The 17,150-nt window shown below is 32.0% G+C and overlaps 1 protein-coding gene across 1 annotated transcript; it reads left to right on the top strand.

Annotated features, from left to right (window-relative positions):
* Positions 1-9: 9 nt before the first annotated feature.
* On the top strand, positions 10-16,835 carry LOC148624116 (lys-63-specific deubiquitinase BRCC36-like). Its single transcript, XM_088566640.1, has 7 exons — positions 10-163; positions 4,763-4,882; positions 6,008-6,095; positions 9,369-9,457; positions 10,224-10,288; positions 12,563-12,732; positions 14,811-16,835. The coding sequence occupies exons 1-7, from the start codon at positions 59-61 to the stop codon at positions 14,966-14,968; spliced, it is 795 nt and encodes a 264-aa protein (XP_088422766.1). The 5' UTR covers positions 10-58; the 3' UTR covers positions 14,969-16,835.
* The last annotated feature ends 315 nt before the right edge of the window (positions 16,836-17,150 follow it).

The following is a 17,150-nucleotide window of genomic DNA, read 5'->3' as shown; positions in this document are numbered from 1 at the left end:
AAGGAAGATAGAAAAACTTTAGGTGTGTCCTAAAACCCAAATATATATGTGACAGGAAATGGCAGTAAAGTGTGTTTGTTTAGAATCTGATGCTTACATGGTATGTCTGACACATGCTTTGTCAACCGAAAGAGAGGAAGTTATGGGATTATTGATAGGCCAAGTATGCATATTAAATTTCCTCTTAAATTACTAAATTATGATTCTGTATGCACAGTACATCAGTTTTTCTTCCCTCAATTTCAAAGCAGTTAGTGTATAAATATGACTTTTTATGAGACAGGTGAAACCTAAAACGCTCTGAAGAAGCAATAATTCATGCTCCAATATGCTACAACTTATTGGGTTGGAATTTCATTCCTACATACTCCAACTTCCAAGTCAGAAAGTAGCTTGCAAGACAATTGATTCCTTTTTACTCCTGCAAGGCTAGAGGTATTGCAACATCTAGCATAACCCAAATTTCCCCTGACACTGCATCCCTCCTCTTTTTTATTTTGATATTGATATGTCAAGTTAACAGACATATATCCACATAAAAAACCTACATACCAATATCCAAATAAAAAGGAGGAGGGTTGCAGGTTCAGAGGAAATTTGGGCTATGTTAGAAGGCAGATACTAGAGTTTACATATGGCAGGTTTTTTTCTTACTTGGTGCCTACCTCTTACATTGTAAGGGTAAACCCTTTTGGGATATAGTGTCTCAAGAATTTCAGTGGACGTCCAAAGATAAAGTAGCTTTGTACACTGAATCCCAGAAGGATTACATAGAAAACTTCTTGCATTGCTGGAGTAACGCCATAGGAGCTGCATGGTCTGGTCACCTCATAGGCCCATGCTAGGTTAACTGTCCATGACAGTATTCAGTATACTATCACATAGATAGTCGAATTTTAATTTTCCTCAATGCTCCAACAAATGTCATTATTGTAGACAATTTTATTGGCCAAAACACAATAACAATAATCGGTTAAGGCCCATACATGTATATCATATTGCAATAACATTGTAATAGTGCAATAGTAGGAGTACATATCATAAATACATTTGAATAATATTTGTTTACAATATTGTAAGTTACGCAAATAATAATAAAAAAAAACAATGTCTGTATAACATGTGTTTATGCAGATTCTGTCTTTCTATATTCAAACAGTTTGTTAATAGAATCTGAGGACATTTTTAATTGTATCTTTGATTTACTTTTAAAAAGAAAATTAGTTTTCTGCTGATCAGTGTATAATAAATCAAAACCAGAATTTGATAATGTAAATTTTTCTAATCTAAATTATCACATATCAGGATACAATATGACTTTCAAAAAAGAAATTTAAAGTGTAAAACAAAGAATAATAGATCAAAATTTGCAAGTACAAAACTCTAAAATACTTCAATCTTCAAAATTAGGCTTTTTCAGAACCACATATAAGATGGGACAAGACCAACATATGTTGATGTTGTAAACGTTACACAACGTGCGGCTATTTCAAAAATGCAGACACGCTCCTGTTATCTTATGATAGGAAAGGGTTGACAGTAATGTACCTGTATCAGAACGTTTGTGTAGGGTATGCAATTTAAGTCATGTCAAAAATGAAGAAATTTTTTAATTCATTGTCCTCATTATGAACAAGAAAGACAGAAATTAATCGATAAAGTAAATACTGGCTTTACAGATAACAATACTAGATCCAAAATCAATATTCTTTTAAATAGTAAATCACAAACTATTTTGAGAATGTCCTCCACATTTATACTGAATTGCTTTAAAATTAGAGATACCAGCCTCCAATAATATTGAATATGACAGAAATATTAAGCAATTATAATGTTATATCTTAAATTTATAATGTTTCACTGTAATGTACATTTATTGTTGTAATAGGCCATAACCATGCACTGTAATTGATTTTGTGTCAATAAAGTATTTGTATATATTTGTATTTGTAATATTTTGTTTCATTATGATGTGAACCTAGCTACATTTGGTCTGGTTTGTATAGCTTTTTTTGTTGATTTTATTAGTATTTTTGTCCCTTCATATACTGCCTACAAGTTTAGATTTTGAAAGATCATTTTGACAATGGCCTAACTGCATGATTTAAGTGAAGCAAAGGATATTCTTTTGTGCGAGTTTCCTCATAGTATTTCTAGTTACTATTGTAAGCAAAGAATCATTGCCTTTAATGTAATTAAAAATTTATGGCATTTCCATTATTAGAGGGTTTTGAATATCTTGGGATACTCAATAGAATAAAAAAATATATATGGTGAAGTGTATCAAATGCACTAGTGTATAAACTAAATACAACATACACATGTAGTATATTTCAGAGATCACCAAAAGGTCCCAAATAAGTGTTAACACACCTTTTAAGTAAACTCTGAAAAGCCATGACAACAGAAGTAATAGACATCCAAGGTAGCAGAATGATGACAATTCTTCAAAATCAAACTAAAAAGTAATATAATGACACAAATACACACTAATGACCAACATCTCCTGACTGTGGACATGCACATGAAATCTGCAGTAGATTGAACTAATTTCAGAAAGCCTTAACTGTCTCTTAAACAAATACAAACACATGACAAAATTCACTCAATAATACATCCATTTCTCACCTTGGAATACCTCAACTTACACTGTACAGACGAAATGATATATCCACTGAAAGAATGCTGGCAGTTACTGAAAGCTAGCTCATTACATATTAAAGTACAACAATACCATCAAAATTACCAACATTAGAAGTAATTGGTCACTACAATTCCAGTGGAGTGGATTTGGAGTAGTAACATCATGCAATTATTAAATAGAAAAGATTTGATGTAAATAACTTAGATTTTACGTTGCAATGCAATTAGGGGTCAAATATCTGTATTTGTAAAAACAAGGTTCGAAGAATAGACAGTGATTCAAAAAATGTATTCTTTACAAATATATTGAGGACAGTTGATAAACCCATTTGATTTTGTTTGAAAGAATGAGGTAGTTTTTAGTTCACTTGGCCGAAGGGTTTGTGAGCTATTACCATCACTTAGCGTCTATTGTCATCATATGTCGTTGTCATCGTTAACAATTTTTCGAAACTCTTCTCCTCTGACACTAATTGACCAATTGGACCAAACTTGGTATGAATGTTTCTTAGGGTATGCTGCATAGAACTGTTGTGGTGATTTTTGATCCATCAAAAAACATGGCCGCCATTACTAAAAATAGAACATAGAGGTCAGACAGTAGTTTTTCGCATACATCTCCAAAACTGTTATGTTAAGCCAAATTCTGACACAGAATAAAAGTGTGCAGCATGATGAGATCTGCCTGTGGACAACATTTTTGTTTTATTCTGTTAAGCCATATTGGAGTTTTTGCCCTTTTTCGATGTTTTTAATTATTGTAAATGTTATTTCTTTCCAAAATCTTCTCTTTTGACACTACTTGACCAATTGGAACCAAACTTGGTATGAATGTTTCATGGGGTATCCTGCATAGAATTGAAATGGGGATTTTTGATCCACTGAAAAACATGGTCGCCATTTCTAAAAATAGAACATAGAGGTCAGACAGTTGTTTTTCCCATATATCTCCAAAACCCTTAGGTTTAGCCAAATTCTGACATGGATAAAAGTATTAAGCATGATGAGATCTATCTTTAGTCAAATTTTGGTGAAAATCTGTTGACCTTTGTTGGAGTTATTGCCCTTTTGGACATTTTTTGCTGTTTTTTAATGTCATTTCATTAAAAAATCTACTTCTCAGAAAATACTATACAGAATTCAATGAAAGTTGCTAGTTTTGTTTTTTTAGGGTATCTTTAACCAAATGGTTGTTTGGAGTTTCGATCGGTTCAAAAACATGGCTGCCATTAGTAAAAATAGAACATAGTGATCAGACAGCAGATTCTTGAATATATCTCCAAAACCATTAGATTTAACCAAATTCTGACATAGGGTAAAAGTACTCAGCATGATGAGATCTATATGTGATTAAATTTTGGTGAAAATTTATTAACCCATATTAGAGTTATTGCCCTTTTTGGATGTTTTTTTTACTGTTTTTGATGTTATTACATTGAAAAATCTTCTCCTCAGAAACTACTCTACAGATTTCAATGAAAGTTGGTATTCTTGTTTTTATGGTATACTGCACAAATTGATTGTTTGGATTTTTGATTTGTTATAAAACATGGCCATCGTTACTAAATTATTATAAGGCCTACAAAAGTCTTCAAGGGTCAAAGATGTCAGATGGCTCCATGTAAGAGTTACTGCCCTCCAAGGGCAAAAAATAATGTTTTTAGCAGTTTCCAGCCAATATCTTGAAAACTATAATAGATAAAATGAAACTTTCAGTTGATGAAATGATCCTTATGATAAGATCTACCATAGTCTGCATGGAGTCAGAATTGTCGGACAACTCATTGTTAGAGTTATTGCCCTTGAAAGGCAAAATTTTAATCAGGTGAGCGATTCAGGCTCTTAGGGCCTCTTGATTTTTTTTTCACAGTTTTCAGCCAATATCATGAAAACTAAAATAGATAGAAAGAAACTTTTGATAGCTGAAATGATCCTTATGATAAGTCCTACCAAAGTCTTTTTGAGTCAAAATTGTTGGACTACTGCTTGTTAAATTTATTGCCCTTGAAATACAAACTTTAACCACGTGAGCAATTCAGGCTCCTGGGAGCCTCTTGTTTTTTTATTATTATCAATAATCTAAACCTTACACAAAGTTTACCTGCTTTTCTAATTTTAGATAGATGAAGGTCGTATTTCCCACATATCTGCTGTAATTATGTTACAGAGGTCTGACAAACAGGCAGATAGAGTAGAAATATCACCAGAACAGTTGTCTGATGCTTCTACTAAAGCTGAGGTACCTTATTTATATATGAAATTTCTTACATCAAAACTTTTCTCTGTTTTAAAACTTTATTTTGTATTTTAATAGCTTCATAAAGGAAAAAAAGAACATTAAAGGAACATTTGAGTGAAACCATGCCATATAATGGTGGAGAAAGGTGGATGTTCAATTGACCTTAACCTGTATTTTATGGTACTAAACAACTGTGCAAAATAAAAAAAACAATTCTTTGATCCATTCTTGAGTTATCATCTGAAAACCGTAGGGAAACAGACAGGCTGACAGACATCACATAATTTTTTTTTGGAGGGTATCCCATAAAACCTCACCACTTCATGTGGTGTGGTGTAAAACGATCACAAGTTAACTGTGGTATTTTTGCAATAAATAATTTGCATTCTATGGATAAATACAATTTTACAAAAAGAAAAACTGGGCTGAAGATAGATAACATACCCCGCTTCCCACCCTAATAATATTCTATACTATGGTCAAAATACATACAAAGTTGTAAAAAAGGATTCTGAAATCTCACAATATAGCATACCTATATAAATCTTCTGTCAAAATATCAAGTGGCTGTGACAGTAGTTGCAGAGAAAACTTTAAATAAATAATTGTTGACGGAGGGACACCATGATCACTAAATACCATCCTCAAAGCAAGGTGTAATGACTATTACATTCAATAATTTATATTTAAGTGTTAAGAAAATCAAATATTAGCGGTTTGTACAATTTGATTTCCTTCTAAATTAGCATTTTCATTATTTCTACTTGGTGTATTAAACTAACCTTCCAGTTTATATTGTTTTTTTAACCCCTTAAAACCATTTTTAAAGAATGATGAAATTGATATGTAAATTCAAACCCTAATTTTAGAGAACTATTTCTATGAAAAAGAAATAATGTGAAAGTATCATTTTTTGTGGGGTACCATTTTTGTGGTTTCCATTGGTTCAATAAACCACAAATTTTGGTTCCCAATGAAAAAGAAAATTCCCATGCATTGGTATGATGGAGTTTTCTATCCATGAATTCAAGAATCAACAAACAGATGTTTTTCCCTAAACATTCATGAATAAAAGTACTTTCACAGTACCTATTGTTTTTTTAACATAACTGAGTATCCCTTCAGAGAATGGCTAAAGAGCTGAACAGACCTATGAGAGTTTTAGGATGGTATCATTCACATCCACATATAACAGTTTGGCCATCACATGTTGGTAAGTCATCACATGTAACAGTCTAGCCATCACATGTTGGTAAGTTATTGCATGTAACAGTATGGCCATCACATGTTGATTATCAACACATGTAACAATTTGGTCTTCACATGTTGGTAGGTCATCACATGTAACAGTCTGTCCATCACATGTTGATTATCGACACATTTAGTCATCAGATGTAACCGTCTAGCCATCACATGTTGGTAAGTCATCACATGTAACAATCTGGCCATCACATGTTGATTATCATCACATATAACATTTTGGTCATCACATGTAACAGTTTAGCTATCACATGTAACAGTCTGGTCATCACATATAACAGTCTAGCTATCACCTAATTGTAAGTCATCACATATAACAGTCTAGCCATAACATGTTTGTAAGTGCAAGCTACAAGTCTAAAGGGTATATGAAAGGAAATAGCTCAATTATGACTGCCATGTATAATTTTTCATTGCTGTTAAGCAGTGGATGGTTGTGGTAATAGAAGCTGTCTGTCCATTTGTTTTCGAAAGATTGTGTGAATGCAACTCTTCTGAAATCATGGGAATTTCTTAACCATAGAAGACCTTGTGATCACAACTATGAAACTATCTGTTGGATTTCCATTTTTTTAAAGATTTGAAATGCTTTACAAATTTGTATGTCATTCTGTCTTCCATATTAAGTAGGATTTGTTATTACCATGTGTAGATGTGTATTTTGATTAGGTAATTAAACAATATTTGTTGTAGCTATTGGACTGTATTTGACTATTTTTCACATTTCTCAACCATAGAAGACCTCGTTTGTTGTTGTGAACAAACTCTCTTGGATCATATTTATAGTTTTATTATCACACTGGCAGTATTTTTGTTTGGAAGACTTTAAAATCTTTACACCATATCCGTTTCAATTTTATACATTTTGAATACCAATAGGGCTTTTAATTTTTTCTGTTGGAGATGTAAAGCTTAATGGAACAATTTTGTTTCAAATTTATTCTGATAAATCATCTTGTAGAACCCTTTAAATATTTCCATTTTCCACCTTATTATAATACCCGCAAACAAAGTTTTGGGGATATATAGGAATCACCCTGTCTGTCTGTCTTTCTGTCTGTCCATGTGTCCACATTCCTTGTAAGCACAACTACTTCTAAACTGCTCTAGGAATTTTGATGAAAATTTATAGAAAGTGAAGTATCATATGTAGATGTGCATAAAGGAATAATTCTAATCATAAGATTCTTCATGTTTATAGTTATTTTTGATTGGTAATGAACATTTTTACCAGAAAGTTCATACTTGCATGAACTTCACCAGATCATTCATACATGAATGAACACCAGTCAACTTGAAACCAATATGGCAGCCTTGGTAACTAATCGTCAAAATTAAATTGGTCCATCACTAGATTCTATAACTACATTTACCGGTTCAACACATTTCAAAAAAAAAAAATTCCCAAATGTCTGAATAGAATTATGAAGATTAAACAGCTATTTTCGGTCGTTCATGCATGTTTGAATGGATTTCTCCACTCCCAAACATTACATGAATGACCTTTGGCCGTTCATTGAGTTTGGGAGCTCCGAGATCCATTCATACATGCATTAATGACCAAAAATAGATGTTTAATTGTATTATATAAATACTGTCAGCGGACTTCAAAGGGAGATAATCCAGTCTGTCATTGAGTACGGAGCTACAAGATCCATTTATACATGCATGAACAACTGAAAATAGCAGTTTAATCCTATGATATAAATACTGTTTGCTGACTCCAAAGGGAGATAACTAAAATTAAAGATTAAAGGTTTTACATGTTAAAACCTCATAAGCACTACTCCTCCTCAACCACTCGAATGAATTTGATGAAATTATACAGGAAGGTTGGGTATCAAATGTATATGTGCATGAAGGAATATAATTAGTGTCAGGCAACTCCAAAGGGAGATAATCTAAATTAAGGGTTTGACATGTGAAAACCTTGTAAACGCAAACTTTTCCTTAACCCCTAGAGTAATTTTGATGAAATGTTGTAGGCAGGACGTGTATCATATGTAGATGTGCATAAAGGAATATCATTACTTTTTGAGGACTCCATAGGGAGATAATTCAAACAGTGCAAACTACTCCTAAACTACTCAAGGGATTTTGATGAAATTTTATAGGAAGGTTGTGTTTCATATGTAGATGTGCATGAAGGAATATAATTCCTTTCTGATGAAGCCAAAAGAAGATAATTCAACAAGTGTTTTACTTGTAAGTCCATTAGAAACGGGTGGTATTTTCTGTGTGAGCTTGCTTGCAGTATTTCTAGTTACATCTGGTTATGAATGAAAAATAACATGAGACAGGTTCTATCATTCAGTAATTAATTAATATATACTGTTTTTATATCTAACTGAAATTAGACCTACTAATGTAAATTGGTTCTAAACGTCTAAGATTTAATAATACTCACTCTATTTTCTGTTTAGATGACTTTTTCAAAATCTGAGGGGCTTTCTTTTTGAATAATGCTTTCACAATCACAAAAGCTGAAATTAGATAATAAGAAAGTTTCTATAAACAGAAAGTAGAATTGAGAACTGTGAGATCTTACATACAGTGACCAAATGAAACCATTAGTAGGTCCGATTGTAAATAGAATGTTTTGAACAGTTTCATCGAAAAAGAAAAAAAATCATGCTTTGAATTTTAGACAGAAAGTAGGCTAATCATTTTTTTTTAAATGTTAGAATAAAAACTATGGTATATGGACAGATCCAGAGTTTTAGTTAAGGAGTGGGGGGACCCAAAAAAAAATTTCTTGACAGGATCACCGGTGAGGATCATGAAGTGAGTGTTTTTCATGGTTAAACACACAATTGTTCAACAATTTTTTTTCTAAGGGAGACCCAGGGCCCCCTGGATCTGCCACTGAGTATAGTATGACACTATATCTTTGACCAAAATATACGGATAAGTATAGAATGTGAAGTACATGATAAATAGGTTATAATATGGCAATTTTTATTCAACACTGCACATCAAACCTTGACCCATATAAGCCTTTGGTCTAATGTGTGGTGTAGTATGGAAAATGCCATATACATGTAATAACTTCTTGATATTTTAGAATCTTAGTAACCCATCTTTTTGGGGTGTGTGCTAGTACTGTGCGGAAGAATTTATCCATAATGGCCTCTACTGTTCAAGGTTCCATATTTTTAGCAGCAGAATTTGTGTCACTATTTTACATCTAGTTTTCTGAATCATAGAAAAAGTTTTTGTGTTACAGATGTACAAACTCAAGCAATGTACCAGATGATGGATGAAGGTTTTGTTGGATTAATATTTTCTGTTTTCAATGAAGATAAGACTACAAAGGTAATGTACACTCTGACTTGTTGATATCTTATATACAATATTTATGTTGAGGGATTTTTTTTACTTCACCTGGACCAAAGGTTCCTGTTAGCTTATGCTATCACTTTGCGTCCATTGTCCTTAACTTTTCACATTTTGCTCAACTACATGAAAACCTTCTGCCTAATTTTAACCAAACTTAGCAGAAATGAATTTTTTTTAAATTTACTTTTGGTTCAACCTGTTTAAACAAGATGGCCACCAGAGGCCATTTAAGCTTCTGATTGACCAATTTTCAAAGATCAACTTCTCTGAAACCACAGGTACCAGTGTTTTGAAACTTGATAGGTTTAATTACCTCAATGCCTCTACAATCAACTTATTGTGTGACTCAGCTGGCTCTGCAGATGGCTGCACCCACTCAAAGTTGTCATTGAAACCCTTTAGGAAAAAACATTTTGGTCTATATCTTTACTTTGTTACCAAAATTGGCAGAAATAATATTAGGGATAACTTTTTGTCTGCATGAATAAACAAGATGGCCACCAGAGCCCATTTAAGCTTTAAATGATCAAATGATATGACCACATGATTTCAAGTTCTCCAGGCAAATGATTCAGGCTCTTAAGAGCCTCTAGTAATTAAAATTAAAATAGATTCATTGAAATTTTATTCAATGTACTTAATGACAACTTACTTTGTTGTCTGTTTAAGTTTTTAGACTTGATTGCTTTTGTCCATGGTATCATCATATTAGCATCTTATCTAAGGCTGTTTTATATTTCAGTTGAACAGAATACAAGTGACATGTTTCCAATCTGTTAATCAGGCGATGGAAGATTATCCTCCTCAGTAGGTTTTCCTTTAGACTACTTTATTACTTTATTACATTGTTTGTTAAAAAAAACGTTAGTTCCTGCAGAAATATGTATTGTCATAAGTTCCTTACCTTCTAAAACAACTTACCATAATTCTTTTGAAGTTTATTTTTGTGACATAATACAATGTAATATGGATTATAAACTGTGCTCTGGCTCCTTAACAGAGAAATAATTATAATACAAGTACTATATGTTACAATATAAATCCATGTTTATTGAAGCCAAATCAATTACCTTTGTGGGAGTTATCCACCATGAAATGTTGAAATTAAGTGTCTGGTATATATCTCAGATAGATCAATAATGTGAATTTGTAAACTAAAATAATCTTCATTGCTGCAAATTTTGTGTTATATTACACAACTTTTGTTATTGTTGCCTCAATTAGTCAATTTAAATGTTGTTGTTAATTGCTCAAATATAATAAAACACCCATTAAAGAAAACTATTGATATTACAATATATATCCTTGTATAGTTTAGCCATATAAGATCATCAGTCAAGAAGTTATTGTAAACCAACTTAAGGTTTAAGTGGTTAATCTGTCTGTCTGTCCACTAATATTGTAAGCCCAACTTCTCTTTAATCATTCAATTGAATGAAGTAAAACTTAAATAAAGGTAAAGATTCATACATGTAGGAAGCTATTTTTAGCTAATCTGGCCAAGGTCATGTGAGCTATTGCCATCACTTGGCGTCCGTCATCCGTCGTCGTCCATCATTGTTAACAATTTTTCAAAAATCTTCTCTCACACTACTTGACCAACTGGAACCAAACTTGGCATGATTGTGTTTTTGGGGTATCCTGCATAGAACTGATGTGGGGATTTTTGATTCATCAAAAAACATGGCCTCCATTACTAAAAATAGAACATAGGGGTCAGACAGTAGTTTTTTGCATACATCTCCAAAACCGTTAGGTTCAGCCAAATTCTGACAGTGGATATAAGTGTTCAGCATAATGAGATCTGTCTGCTTTAAAATTTTCCTTTTAGTCTGTTAAGCCATGTTAGAGTTATTGCACTTTTCAAAGTTTTTTTTTGGCTATTTTTAATGTTATTTCTTTCAAAAATCTTCTTCTCTGAAACTACTAGAGCAATAGGAGCCAAACTTGGTATGAATGTTTCTTAGGGTATTTTTCACAGAACCAATATTGGGATTTTTGATTCGTGGAAAACATGGCCCTGTTACTAAAAATAGAACAAAGGGGTCAGTCGTAAGTTTTTCTCATATATCTCCAAAACCGCAAGGTTCAGACAAAATCTTTCAGTTGCTGAAATGATTCATATCATAAGGCCTATAATAGTCTCCAAGGGATCAAAGTCGTCATACAACTCCTTGTAAGAGTTATTGCCCTTGAAAGGTGAAAAATTATGTTTTTTTTGTAGTTTTCAGTCAATGTCTTGAAAACTATGATAGATAGAATGAAACTTTTTATTGCTGAAATGATTCTTATGATAAGGCCTACAAAAGTTTGTGGGAATCTAACTTGTTGGACGACTCCTTGTAAGAGTTATTGCCCTTGAAAGGCAAACAATTAACCAGGTGAGTGATTCAGGCTCCTGGGAGCCTCTTGTAACATACTTGAAAGAGGAGATTTTTCAATTGAAAGGTGATCATAGATGGAGCTTGAATCACATCTTGCTTCTTTCAGAGGTTTTAGTAGAAAATGTATTTAGAGTCATACTCCTTAATAATTGTATGGAGTTAATAAGATTGATTAACATGTGTAGTTGTATAGAAGAAAGCTAGTTTTTGTACGGCACTTGCAAGAAAAGATACTCTTCCTCAACATTCTTATAAATGTTCTTAATTCTAGTAAAGCTCAATGTATCCTTAAACACAATTTTTAGAATGCAAAATGGGAAGATTAATGAAAAAATCAGAAAGAAACTTAATGAACATAAAGGAATAGGCAGATCATGCATGGACTCATTAGTACAATTACTTAAGATTACAAACAAATTTTGAAGGTAAAACATTGATTAGATTGATGTTTGTTTTCTTCATTTTATGCCATTGTGAGCATTTCTAGGTTAACTTGAGACCTGTAGATATATAAGCTAAAAAATTCTATATATTCTGTTGAAGTTTTTAGTATTTGTTTTGTTTTTTTTTTGTCATAGACACATCTTTGAGTTGTCTAGCAAAACCAGTTCATAACAATATTATAATTACGGTAGAACAAGATGATATCAATCAAAACTTTTCATAAAAAACTGATATTTGCATTGTATTTGATCAGGTATGTAAGGAAAGAGGTGCCATTTTACATAGAAGCTAGTAAAGGGATAGGTAGAGCATGTATGGACTCATTGGTACAATTACCTAGAATACTTTGTCAGGAGGAGAAGGAAGCTTACAGTAAAACTATGGAGGATTTAGACCTCATTACTAAACTTCATAATGTCTCAGGTGAACAATATATCTTAGTCAATCTTTTTACTGAAAATTAAACCCTATTTTTCCATTAGCAACACATTTCAAATCAATAAATTAGTCAGAATTAAATGTATTTCGACACTGAAACTGAATCAATCAGAAATACTGGGCCATTTCCTCTACACTAAAAAATGTATGTAACGAGCAAGGCTTACCCATTCTGATTAAAACTGAATATTATAGCAACTTGAATTACAGCTGTTCAAATTTCAATATAAATCTAGGTTGGCTGCTGAGCTATTTAAATAGCTCTCTAGGTAGAAATCTGCCCTATATTTTTCGAATGTGTCCTACTTAATTTCCATTGAACATCTGTGTAATCATTTGGACACTGAACCTATCATGACAGAATTTCAAACCATTCTACTTGTTGTGAATTCTTTTTTTTTATGGTAATTGCTTGATCAATAGAAAAATAATATTTTTATCTGTGCCTTTTATGTCTTTGAATAGCCTACCTAGATTTGTATTGAAATTGGAACTGGTTTATTTTATCTTTGCTGTAACATATTATTAAAATGATGATGCAGATTACAGCTGGTCCTGAAAGCTATTGAAGTAAACATTACTCTTATCTTGTTAAATCTTTGGTTTCCATGAAATATTATGCATTTCTTACAATTACTGTAGAACTACTCATTTTCATAAACAATTGCATTGTGTTTTTTTCCTCATTCATGCAAGGATAAAAAATTCTGAAAACAGAGTTTTTGACTTAACACACAAAATTGGTTGCTGCAAACAAATATGTGAAATTAGTACCACTGAAAATTCAGTAATGATCATTTTCCTATTGCCTATCAAGAATTTTTATCTGAATTGAAGGAAATGAAGCGTTAAAAGTTAAAAAGCTAAATTTCTCTTTTTGTATCTTTATAGAGATTTGACTGTTTCTGGGTCTACTTCTTTAGTTGGATATAGAACTACACTATGACTAGAATGATGCAATTAACAGTTTTGATTTTTATCATTTATATAATGAGTTCCATTTTGTACTGGGAAAAATTTTGCCACTAATGCTCTAGATATACCTTAAAAGTTGAAACACCAAATTTATTCGTTTTATATTAGTTTTGTTTTGTTTTTGTTTTTGTTTTTGTTTTTTTTTTGGGGGGGGGGGGGTGAGGTTGCTGACTAAGGTACAATTTTCAACCAAAATCTCATTTTGGTTTCTACTATTAAAAAAAAAACAGTGGCATTTAACCCCTCCAGGAAATTTTAACTAGAAAATCCCTTGGTAATTTTATCATTTTAATATGATTGCAAAATTTTGCTTATTGTATAATGGTATTGTGTTATCATACTATTATACTGTTATGTGTTGTTGGTTGTTTGTGTCACTGTCTACATTCATAGACAGTTGGGTTTTGTGTGATGACTTGAATATAAGTTGGTGTATTTTGATTATTTTTAAGCCACAAAAGAAAGGTTGGTATTGACTTTTAGGATTATCATAGTATTGTAATGAAGCAAGCTTTCATGAAATTTAACTACAAAAAAAATGCTCATAAATTAATTAAAAATGTATGGTTCCCCTTGAAATTGTATCACAAGTTTCTATACTACTAAAACCAAGCTTGGATTGATAAAGGGGGTTCCATACCACAAAACACAAACAACAAAAGAACATTTTTTTTTTTATGAATTAATATAAAATATAATGACTCTTACCTTTTAGGAATCAGGATCTAAAAATGGGTCGGATATAAGCATTTCTTTTTACTTTATGTAAATTGCTTATTTCTTATGTCTAACTGCAAATTTTATTTATTTTCTTGTCACTGTCATTCTTGTCAGAAACTTCTTTAACATTATATTTCAATCCAAAATCAGAACTGTATCAAGTCTGAATGTTGTGTACTTGTCACAACTTTTTAGGGTTCTACATCTGAGGTCATATTGTGAACCATCTTATTCTACCTTTGACAAATATTATGCAGTGGCAGAGCAAGGGGAATGTTTCAAAGGGCTGGGACCCTCCCCTTTGTTGGACAATTTATTAATTTTGAGGAAAATAACATAAAAGTTTGACTTTTTTTTTCTTATTTCAGTCTTCACAAAGTCTTTATGTCATATCACAGAGGTTATGAGTGGACCTTTAATACAAGCTTTGGAAAATAGATTAGAAAATAACAAAACTAAGATAAAAACTTTAAAATCCAGGAAGTTAGAAATAGAAAAAGAATTAAAAGAACTTGATAATAGCTGAAGAAGACTAGACTATCATGAGGACCTACCTGTCAGTTATTTAAGTGATACTTTTTATGTTACAGTTGGATGCAAGGATTCAGTGATGATTCTAATCTGTGCTTTTTGTGACTTTTAATTTAGTTAATGTACTTTATAGTATAAGTGGACTTAACTTTCTGGTCACATAATAAAATGTATTTATTTGTCATGGCTAGGATCAGATGTCAAATAAAAACATTGGACGGAAAAAAAAAGGATGAGTTGCTGCTCATACCAAATTGTTACTGTAAGAAAAATGTGAAAGGTCAAAAGGTCATATATTAATTGCAACAAAAATCCAAAATAACTTATAATAATTCTAGATCTAATTGCAAAAAAATGTTGTTTCGCAAGGCAAGGTTATTAAGTCAATAATTTTTCATTTAAAATACATGCATTAACACATCAAAGGTGTGGGGAAAAAAATGATTTCCAATCTAAAAAGTTTCATTTTAGTTGGTGGTCTGATCCAGTGACAACTATGTGAATGGATGGGAAAACTTGTTAGGGAGTTTATGGCATACCTTTACTAAACTAGAAAGGCAAGTCAATCAGTATTTGGTTTTTTAGTGTATAGGCTTGGATAGTAAAATGTAAAAAATGTTAAAACATCATTTCAGTACAATTTTTGCCCATTAAATGAATTTAAATCATGACCTCAAATCCCTTTGATTATAAACATTTAAGTGGAATGTAACAAAAACTGGCTACAAGCATTCTTTAACAAAGAATTAGTGAATAATCAAGATTTTATGCAAAAAATTCAAGGGCTTATGAATTGGCACCTGCTTTCTCATGCATACCAGGGATTTTCAAACATTGGCAAACAGAAAGTGTTACATCAAGTATTACATCATCAGGAACATCATTTGGTTTGCTATATGTACTGCATACAAAATGGGCTGTTAAAGTGATCATGCTGTCGGTCCAGTTGAACTGCCTGTAATATAAACAATATATATTACTGGTTCAGGTTCAACGTACTTTGATCAGTTCTGGAACAAATTACACAGTTGCTGTCGAAGAGTTTATACAAGATATATTTATAAAGAGCGTCATTTTCTTGTTTCATATACAATTCAATTGGATGTATTGAAACTTGAGATATAAATAAAGAATAGTTAATCTATGGTGAAACTACGTTGCTGGGATCTTTCAAAGAAAACATTATGTAAATTACGATTTTACATATTTTCATCATTTTCTTCTTAATGTCTTCACAAACTTAAACAAATTACTGGTTTTTCAAGGGGGCAAAACAGTTGATATACGTAGGACTTACTTTCCCTAGAATAAATATTGTCTCCGTTTTTTCACAGTCTATGAATTTTATTATGGGTGATAAGGACTTTGCGTTACTATTATAGTACCCCTGCTAGTAATGTAAAAGTTCTGGTAGAAAATAAATACATTTCGTTTTGCACTGCACTGGACTATCAACTATTAGGGACTTTACAAATCTTTTGGAGCAATTAAGATAAATGAAATGAGGAATTTATTAAAATCCTCAACCCACAAAAAGTCAAAACTAACTGTTATTGAAAACAAGTGTGGACACAGACTGGTATTGCCAGAGGGGCAAGTATGGACGCAGACTGGTTTTGCCCGAAGAGCAAATTTGTTTTGTCTTGAATGTGTTTGGATTGGCAAAAGACATAATGTGGTATTTAACAGCAACTGATGCCTCGGGGGCTGGGGCACTCCATTACTTCTTTTATAGGGGGTGCTGCTGTGATTCTGTAACCCACCCTATTTCAAATGCAAAATATCTAAATTTTTGCAAGATTCTGTGAAAGTTTCATTAAAATCCATGGACCTCCTGTACTTGGCAATCGCAATACTGGTATACCAGTATTGTGCACAATACTGGTATGAAAAAATATTCCAGTATTGTATACCAGTATTGTGATTTTTTCCCCAAAAATATATTAATTGTGTATAGTATAGTGAATATTCTAGTATTTTATACCAGTATTGTGGTTTTATTGAAACTTTGCACAATAATTTTAAGATTAAGGGCATTATTTTACACCTAAAGTACAACAGTCAATTAAAGCAATACACATGATACTGATATGAACAAGACAGTCCTACATTTAAAATTTACAAATTCAAATTATTTATTGTTCAAACACATTTTCATTAAATGGTCATGACACAAT

The sequence above is a fragment of the Perna viridis genome, chromosome 2 (genome assembly GCF_037379345.1).
Source record: "Perna viridis isolate PV_CMFRI_1.1 ecotype Kerala chromosome 2, ASM3737934v1, whole genome shotgun sequence".
Lineage (NCBI taxonomy): Eukaryota > Metazoa > Mollusca > Bivalvia > Mytilida > Mytilidae > Perna > Perna viridis.
Note: the sequence above shows the minus strand (reverse complement) of the source record. Positions and strands in the feature narration are given on the sequence as shown.